Here is a 9399-nt window from a genome sequence, read left to right on the forward strand (position 1 = left end):
GTGATTGTGTACTCGTTGTATATCATAAATGACAGAAAAGTTGTAATCAAATTTGATTAGTGAAACCTTTATGATTTGAAAAGGAGAATTGGACGTAACCGAATATTAGGGTGAACCTGTATAAAATTGAAGTATCTCATTGCTTCGTTTATTACATATGTACAAGCTTTGACTATCCTCCAAAGTTGTTTATGAGAATCACTTTAGAAATCGTTTTCAATGAGTAGATAATCAACTCTGAAGTGTATATTGACCATCGTATTGCGAAAATATTTAAAACATTTGAAGCTTTATTTAATCGCCTTTCTAGAGACATGTTGGAGACTAAGAATTTAAATGATTGAAAAAATGATTTCAAGAGTGTAGTCTATCTTATTCGTATGATGGAAAAGTTTGACCTAGATCTCACAGTGAATGTCAAATATTTTTTTTTAAAATTAAAATGTATTTAATCAATTAGTTAATGAGGTAGAACAATATAAAATCAAAATAAAATCAAGTGTCTCATTACTTTATTTATTATACATATTATTCACAAGTTGTTTATTCAATTAGTAAATGATCATCCCTAAACTATCTATTAACCATAGTCTTGTAAACATATTTAAAACATTTCTAAACACTAATTAACCCCCGCTTAGAGGTAACTTATTTGTTTTAGGGATTAATCATAGTAGGAATAGATTGTCACTACTAGATTATCTAGGTCTAAGAATACATACAGGTCATACGAGCGCACATCTCCAATGCATATGTATAAATTTCTATCTTTTACATAAAATATCAAATAGTGAATCCATATATATTGATGGATTAGAAAAATTAGAAAGGGTTGAGAAGATGGAACCGTGTTGGAGACTTGTATTTATGAAAACATTTACAAAAAAATTTAAATATGAGACTATAAGCCCTCCCACCCATCTTTCAATACTACTCGTGTGGATTCCTGAACTCTGGTTTTAAATAATCTAGGTTTCACTTAGTAATTAAGGTTCCACATGTTCATGTTTTCTCCATGCTACATTCCACATGTAGGAGTAGTATTCATAAAATTTGTTTATTGGAGGGCCTGTTAGTAAAGTTGATGATGAGAGGTGGAGCAGCAACATTTGATTTGGCAATAGGGCTAAGCAAGGCTGTGATCTCAGCCTCAAAAAAGAGGGGAAGGCAATGTTTGTGGGGTTCTCAAGTGGAGGAGACACTCCACAGGTTGGGTTGGCGCCAATGCCTGACCCCATCATTGGTGGCCAATGTGATTGACCCTTTCCTCCTCACTCACTATTCTCTTGCTCTTGGCTTCTTCAATTGGGCCTCTCAGCAGCCTGGCTTTGTCCACACACCCTTCACCTACCACTCACTCCTCAAATCCCTCTCACACACCAACCACTTCACTGCCATTCATTCACTTCTCAAACAAGCCAAAGCCCTCAACTTTTCCATCCACCCTTCTCTTTTCAGCTCCATCATAGCATCCCATGTTTCCCACAACCGTGCTCGTGAAGCCTTTTCGCTCTTGGGCAGTGTTGCTCCCCTTTGTGCCGAAATTGGAGGGCCCACTTGTAACTCACTCTTGGCGGCCCTTGCCTCTGATGGGTGCTTGGAAGATGCCTGCAAGCTGTTTGATGAAATGACTGAGAGGGGTATTGGTTTCAGCACGCTGGGATTTGGGGTGTTTATTTGGCGGGTTTGTGGAGAGGGTGATTTGGAGAGGGTTGTGAGCTTGTTGGACGAGGTTAAGGAACATGGTTCTGGGATTAATGGTTCTGTTGTGGCGCTATTGATTGTTCATGGGTTGTGTCGGGCTTCTAAGGTATCAGAGGCTTTGTGGATGTTGGATGAACTCAGGAGTAGGGGTTGGAAACCCGATTTCATGGCTTACTGGGTTGTTGCAGCAGTGTTCCGGATAATGGGAAATGTGGCTGATGAGGTGAAGGTTTTGAAGAAGAAGAGGAAGTTAGGGGTGGCTCCTAGAAGAAGTGATTATAGGGACTTGATACTTGGCTTGGTTAGGGAGAGGCGTATCTATGAAGCAAAAGACGTTGGGGAGGTCATAGTTGGTGGTAATTTTCCTGTTGATGATGATGTTCTCAATGCATTGATAGGATCTGTATCAAGTGTTGATCCTAGTGCAGCGACTGTGTTTTTCAATTTCATGGTTGAGAAAAAGAGGTTCCCAACTATTTTGGCCGTCAGCGAATTGAGTAGCAATCTGTGTAGGCATGGCAAAGTTGATAAATTATTGGAGGTGTTCCATGTTTTGAATTCTCAAAACTACTTTAAAGATGTGGAGGGTTTCAATGTAATGATGTCATTTTTGTGCAAAGCTGGGAAAGTGAGAGAAGGCTACACTGTTCTGCAGGAGATGAAGAAGAAAGGGTTCCAGCCCAATGTCTCATCTTATAATTACATTATGGAAGCATGTTGTAAGGAGGACCTACTGCTCCCTGCAAGGAAGCTCTGGGATGAGATGTTTTCGAATGGCTGTTGCGGGAACTTGAAAACATACAACATTCTTATACAAAAATTCTCTGAAGTGGGACAAGCTGAAGAGGCTCAAACGCTCTTCTACCACATGTTAGACAAAGGGGTGGAACCTGATGTTACAAGTTATACTTTTCTTCTTGAAGGACTCTGCCAAGAAGACAAGCTAGAAGCAGCTTTTGAGCTCTATAACAGGTCTGTCAAACAGGACATAGTCCATGCAAGAGACATATTGAGCTCGTTTACATTATCACTATGCAAGAAAGGTATTATTCACTCAATCAAATATTTGTAACTTAATGCACTGCTAATGCGTGCTTGTCAGCTTGCTGCTTCATTCAATTTAACATATGCTGTATGTTTTTCAAGCAGGACATCTTATGGCTGCATCCAAATTACTTTGCAGTCTTAATCATGATATAGGATGTGCAGAATCCCATATAATTTTGTTGAAAAGTTTGTCAGATGCACAAGAGATTCCAATTGCCATTGAGCACTTGAAGTGGGTTCAGGAAAAAACACCTTTGATACTAAAAGATATATGTACTGCACTTTTGGATTCTCTTTCTTCTGCTACACGCCCAAAGCCAATGTTACAGTTCCTTCAAAGAATACAAAATGTGTTTGATTTCCCGTACTTTGAAGGATATGTGTGACAGATTATTACAATTTGAGAAGATGATCTTCTCAGTTTTGGGTGTCATTGGTTAGGTGTAGGTGCAACTTAGTAACAAAACCTTTACAGGATTGGTGTATTTGGATGAGAAATTTTGAGAATAATTATTTTTTAATATATTTGTTCTATATGGTGAATTATATTGTTTGAATTAGGAATTTTTAAAAAAATAAATTTTTTATAATATTTTTATCATATATCTCATCTCCATGATTTAGAGTTTGTTGATTGGATTTGAGTTTCGTTTTTCATGTTGATTTATGATTCGATTGTTTTTTATTGTTTGATTTCATTTATTTGCATTATCTTTTCTCTGATATTTATGTATGTTTCAATTCAATTTATGACTTCAATTTTGCATTTCTCTTTTGCCTGATATTTATATGTTAAGAATCACCTCTGATGAAATAAGTCATGTGAAAAACAGATATCAATATCAGGGTTTATACTTCTACTATACACAGTGAAAGTATCATGGTAATATGATATCAAAGAAAGAGTACATTAGCATTTGTTTTCTTATGAATTATTTTATTGTGATGTTTAAGTTGTTCCCTGGTATTTTATATTGGACCAAGAACATATTTCCTTATTTGAGGTGCAAATTTGAAACCCCAAGTTCATCAATATTACTAAAGATTAGACTTCAAACCTAAATTGAATGCAATTTCTTTTCTTGCCTACAACAGTGGTACTTCTTTGTATAGACATTTACTAGGAATTTTATAATAGTATCATGTTTTATAAATAGAGATTTATATAAATGAATAGGACAAAATAGTTAGCCTTATTTTTATGTTTCTGCACAATGTGTAGCATATGAACAAGCTAAATAATAAGCACTCCTAATTTACTAGACTTGTTTGAGATATATAACAACTCACCTATTTTCATTTAACCATTTAAGTAGGAAACTATTTGAGATGCATTTTTTCAGGTATCTTATTTTTCCTTATGATTGATATCTTTTTGTTTGCCTGTATATGTATGGACTTATAGTAAGTAGGGGTTTAGGGAACAAATTGGGGTACGCTGGTTGTGGTTAGTTTCACGGTTTAACCATTAATTAATAAGAAGCTATATGTTTCTTTCTTCTAAGTCAGAATTCAGAACTTAGAACTTGTGTTAGGATATAAGGAGGGAGAAATTAGTTCAGATAATTATAATATTAATGAGTTAGTTACTTGAGGTGTTAGTGAGATATAAATAGGGGTAGAAAATAAGGGAAAAGGTGATGTTAATTTGTTGGATTGAGCTTTAGCTCTTTGTGAAGGGGAAACCCTTCAAGGAGAGAGTACTTTTCAATTTCTTGTTCTTTTTTCATTCTAAAAATATTTCTTTCCTTTCTCTTTTCAGTTCTCGGTTCCTAACCAATTGGTCAGATTTGCCGGATCTTCCAGGGACAGTTAGTGTTAGAGATGGAGGAAGCATAAATTTGGGCCATGGGGAGGTTGCCAGCAGTTCTGGGGCTAGATCCAATTGGTTGGATTACTAGGGCTGAAAATTCTGAGGTGCAAAAACATCATTAATTTGAGTTATAATATGCATTCGTGAACATGGAAAACGTGACAATGCTTTGGTTCCATAACTGGTGCCAAGATAACCTAGATTCAGATAGGGAATCATTTTTCAAAGATATCTATGGTAGCCACATCTTTGAACGACTGACTTCCATGAAGCAAGAAGGGCAAACTAAGATGGAACCTTGTAGCAAAGAAATGGAGACTTCCACAATGTCCTTGAAAGAGAGGACCAACATTTTAAAGCTGAAACAGATGCTGCACAAGACATTGAATGAAGTGGACAAATGCTGCCCAAAACAGATGCTGCACAAGATATTTGATTGAGCAGGACAAAAATAGCAGAGGGAAGTGGTTCAAAATGTATTAAAGCGGAGGCTAGTTGGTGGACAAGAAAGGTGGAAATTGATGGAGCCATAGAAGGGGAAATTGATTCAAAGAGTAGCAGTTGTAAGTGTGATGGTAATTAATTGCAGTTTTTGAAATAAAAATTAGAAGTAAAGAAGTTTTAATATTCAAGAATCACAACCTTTGTAATGTAGAGGAAACCAAAAATGAAGTGAGATTTGTAAGAGAAACAAATATTATGATGGATGAAGAAGTTATGCATCAATAAAGAAGTGAAGATTATGAGTCATGAAGATCAGTTTCTTGATAACTCAATTCTAAGTTAACGAATGAGAAAGTTGAAGGTGGAGAAGCAACCAAACACAAGTTTTTTCCCAAGTTTAGATTTCCATAATATGATCAGAACTCATTGTTGGACCCAAATTTGATAATGAAAGTGGTTGGAACATCAATGGCATTAGAATCTTGGAATTTCACACTATTGGGTGAGCCTTTAGCATTAAACTTCACTAAATCTATGGATGATCGCTTGGTAATGGTGCCAACACAGAAGGAAGGTTCGAAGGCTCTTGTACAAAATCCACCCTAATTCCTACTACCCCCTAGTCCTCTACACCTGAATTTGCATGCCGTAGCTAGTGGGCCTTCCTATGTCAGGAAAGTATCGTGAAAACGAGCCATGGGATTAAGTTTCCACTATTCCCGCCTTGAGGAAAAGGTTGATTTAGTAGGGAGTGTATGATTAGTGAACTGGTAGGCCTATAGGTCCATATTGCTATGCCTCGACACACTCGTAAGCAATGTTTGGAATTAATGACTAAAGTCAATAAAACAAAGTTGAAGCCAAACATTAAAGTTTAATGACAAAAATATTAATTAATCATTGATATCTACAATTGATATTAAGTGGTAAAGACACTCGACCTACACTAAAAATAGGCCCATTATTTATTAGTATAAATAGTAGTCATTTAATTTAGTAGGTGGAGATAATTTAAGACAATTGAATGCTAAACTAACTTAAGCTTCAAAGAATATTTGTAGGTACACCTACTTCGTCTGTAAAGCCGTGCAATCGTGATCATGTACCGAGAAGTTGAGAAGATAAATTGAAGAGCAAGAGATTAAGGATACAAATTGAATTCAGTCTTGCTTCAGTCCTGTAAGAAAATTTTGGCGCCCACTGTGGAACATGAGTAGAATTAATCGAATCAAGATGGTAGCTACAAGAGGAAAGAATCAAGCAGAGGAGATGGGAGATGGTCATGCGGATTCAACCATAGCTATGCTAGCGTAATTGATAGTTGGAAACCTCCATGGATTAGCTTGGTTCTTGGTTGATGAAGTGATTGGCGGAAGCAATGGAGAATGGAAGTCAAGGAGGAGTTACAAAGAACCCTTGGCTCCTAGAAGTGTTTTGAGGAGTGTTGATGAGAATCAAATAAAGGAGGCTTTTATTAATAGAGGAAGAGGACATCCACCCTCACATTTGAAGTTCTTCCTTCTAGTCTTCTCAAAATTAAAAGAAGACATAAAATAAAGATGAGGCCCAAGCCCAAAGCCCAAGCCCAAGCCCAAGAAGGCCAAAGCCCAAAGAGCCCATGTCCATCCCATGAGGGGCAAGGCCAAGCTTTGAAATACTCTTGTATAGTTTTAGGAGGTGTGGTTATTAAATAAAGAAGTGTGAAAAATGTAAAATAAAGTCACATTGTCCATGTGACTTAGGAGAGTGGTGTAGGTGTAGTTTTTAGGAGGTGTCATAGTAGAAAAAAGTCACACCTCCCATGTGACTTGTTTTTTGTGGGAATTTCAAATGAGTTTATTTGAATTTTCCCACCTATTTTTCAGCACCTCTAGGCTATAAATTAAGGTGCTGCCCTTGTACATTTCAGATTGGAATTTAGAGTAAAGAAACTGTACTCAAATTTTGAGAGAGCATTGGAGAGCTTTGTGCCTTCTTCACTAGTCTTATCTTGATGGTTCCATGGTTACCTCAAGTGGCGGCTTGCACACTTATCTTGGAGTCTCCATCCTCCTAGTGGCGTGATCATCCAACCATACATCCATCTTCATGAGCTTTCTCTTCTCCTTCCTTCCTTCTCTTTTGATATTCATGTCTTAAACTTGTGTTCTTGTGTTTTGGTTCGGCACTTTCATTTTCCAGCAGCTGTTCTTCTTCTATTTTGAATTTTGGTTCGGTGCTTTTACATTTCCAGCACTTCTTTTCAGTATTCTTGCCTTTTAGTTCATTTTAATCGGTTCATTTCAGTTCCATGTCAATTCTATTCGGTGCAATTGCTTTTCCTTTCATTTTAATCGGTTCAATTTGACAATAATTGGAACTTCCATATGAGTTTGTGTTTTGGCACTAGTTTTGGTGAGTTCTTGTTCATAGAACCTTGATCCAATTCTATGATAAAGTGTCTATCTCATAACCAACTCAAGATGATTCCTAAGAATGTCAAGAATCATTCTAATTGTGCTAGTGGAATCACATCAAGTGTGGATAGTGATAGGTTAGGTCTAATCACTTGAAGAATTTGAGAGAGAGATAAAAGGGGTGTCTATCCAAGAGAGAGGAGACAAGGACAGTTTTTCTTACAATATAGACAACATAACTCTATATTCATTAATCTGAATTTTCAAGAGCCAAACACATTTATTTATAATAGAAGGGTCAACCAAGGGTTACAAAGAAATGGGTGGGAAATTTAAAATTAAAACATTCAAAAGTGGCGCCTATTTTAAGTCACATGGCAAGTGTGAAGGTGTGTGAACAATGTGACTTAATCTAGGTTTATGACTGACCTAGGATTTAATGTGGGTTGTAATTGAGTCAAATTATACCCTACGTAGATTTAAAAACCCTAACCTTAATCCTATTTTACTTAAGGTCAAATACAAGCCAAAAAATTATACTACTTTTGAACAAGAAATTTTAAATCATATTCTAGCTTATACCACTAGGTTATGGCTCCTTCAAAGATGTATAAAAGAATGTCCCTCCTTGGAGTAGCTGAGTCCTACTCTTCTTGGATTCTTCTAACCATTGCCCTAGTGGTTGGTTCTTTGTTGAGGGCTTTGCCATCATCCCCTCCCTCTTGAAAAAGATTTTTTCTCAAATCAATAGTTTCTACCTCATCATATGTGCTACCTACAAAAGCTGTTAGATCAATAACATTGAAAGTAGCATGTACTCTATATTCTTCAAGCAAATCTAACGGATATGCATTATTATGTTTTGAGGATATGAAAATGACCATCTCTTCAAGGACTAAGTTTAGACTTCTTCTGATTAGGAAATATATCTTTTCTTAGGTGAAGCCATCCCAATCAACTTCATTAAAAACTGTACTGGGCAAGAGTGCTCACCACCTCGGTTCAAGCATCTGTAGTGGTCAGCTTGGTGATTGGGCCGAAAGGGTGAATCATGAGCTCGGGCCAGATGTTGGTTGGCTCGGGGAAGGTAAAATTAAGATAAAAGATAGAGATATTTATTTCTTTTATCATACGTGTGTTAATGAGTTAAAAGCTGTTGAAAATAAAAGAGTGAGCACCCGAGAATAATGGTGCACATGTGAACATAATATTCCATCCACATTCGTGACTGAGCCTTCCGATGTGATGAGAAACACCAGACAAGGGCAGTCGGGATCTGAAGGTAGTGAGGCCTCCGCCTTACAACAACTCATGGAGGTCGTGTGGGCTCTCTAGGAGAGGAACGAGGAATCTAGTAGAGAGCAAGAGCGATTCCGGGACGAGGCAGGGTATAAAATGAGTCATCTTGTTAAATCTATCTACTACCACAAAGATGGAATCAAAACTTCTTTGTGTCCTGAAAGCCCTAAGATAAAATCCATATTGATGTCTTCCCATGGGGCACAAGCAAGGGGTAGAGGAGTATAGAGTCCATAAGGCATTGTCTTAGACTTAGCTTTTAAATATGAAATACATCTATGACAATATCTTTGGACATATTTTCTCATATGGGGCCAAAAAAATTTTCTTTTAAAAGATCTAGAATTTTATCAACTCCAAAATGGCTCATGAGACCTCCATCATGTGAGTCTTTGACAAGGAATTTTCTATATGTTCCTTGAGGTATACAAAGTTTTCCTTCTCTAAACAAATACCCCTTAGAAATATAGAAACCTCCTTGTGCCCTATGTTTGCAATTAGCAAAGGTGGATGCAAAATCTTGATCATGCTCATAAAGCTCATAAATGTTTTCAAGTCCAAGAATTTGGGCTCCAAGTTTAGAAAATAAAGCATGTCTTCGAGATAGAGCATTTGCCACAATGTTTATATTTCCCTTCTTGTATTTGATAACATAAGGAAATTGTTCTAGAAATTCCATTCACTTTGCATGATGTT

General features: G+C 36.8%; 1 protein-coding gene across 2 annotated transcripts; it reads left to right on the forward strand.

The window, feature by feature from the left end:
• The first annotated feature begins 829 nt into the window (after nt 1-829).
• LOC137813652 (pentatricopeptide repeat-containing protein At5g14080) lies at nt 830-5318 on the forward strand. 2 transcript variants are annotated; one of them, XM_068616017.1, is made up of 2 exons: nt 830-2747; nt 2854-3354. In XM_068616017.1, exons 1-2 carry the CDS (start codon nt 1016-1018, stop codon nt 3135-3137), a joined length of 2016 nt encoding a protein of 671 aa, XP_068472118.1. In that variant the 5' UTR covers nt 830-1015; the 3' UTR covers nt 3138-3354. The 2 variants fall into 2 exon arrangements, with proteins under 2 accessions (XP_068472118.1, XP_068472119.1); XM_068616018.1 differs by lacking the exon at nt 2854-3354 and adding an exon at nt 4514-5318 and having other exon boundaries at nt 909-2747.
• Nucleotides 5319-9399: the final 4081 nt, after the last annotated feature.

Source organism: Phaseolus vulgaris, chromosome 1 (assembly GCF_000499845.2).
Source record: "Phaseolus vulgaris cultivar G19833 chromosome 1, P. vulgaris v2.0, whole genome shotgun sequence".
NCBI classification, from domain to species: Eukaryota; Viridiplantae; Streptophyta; class Magnoliopsida; order Fabales; family Fabaceae; genus Phaseolus; species Phaseolus vulgaris.

Excerpts from the sequence above, each read along its gene's own strand:
- LOC137813652 (XM_068616017.1), top strand. The coding sequence starts at position 1,016 with ATGCTACATTCCACATGTAGGAGTAGTATTCATAAAATTTGTTTATTG. Across the intron at positions 2,748-2,853 it reads ATTATCACTATGCAAGAAAG|GACATCTTATGGCTGCATCC; the intron begins GTATTATTCACT and ends TTTTTCAAGCAG.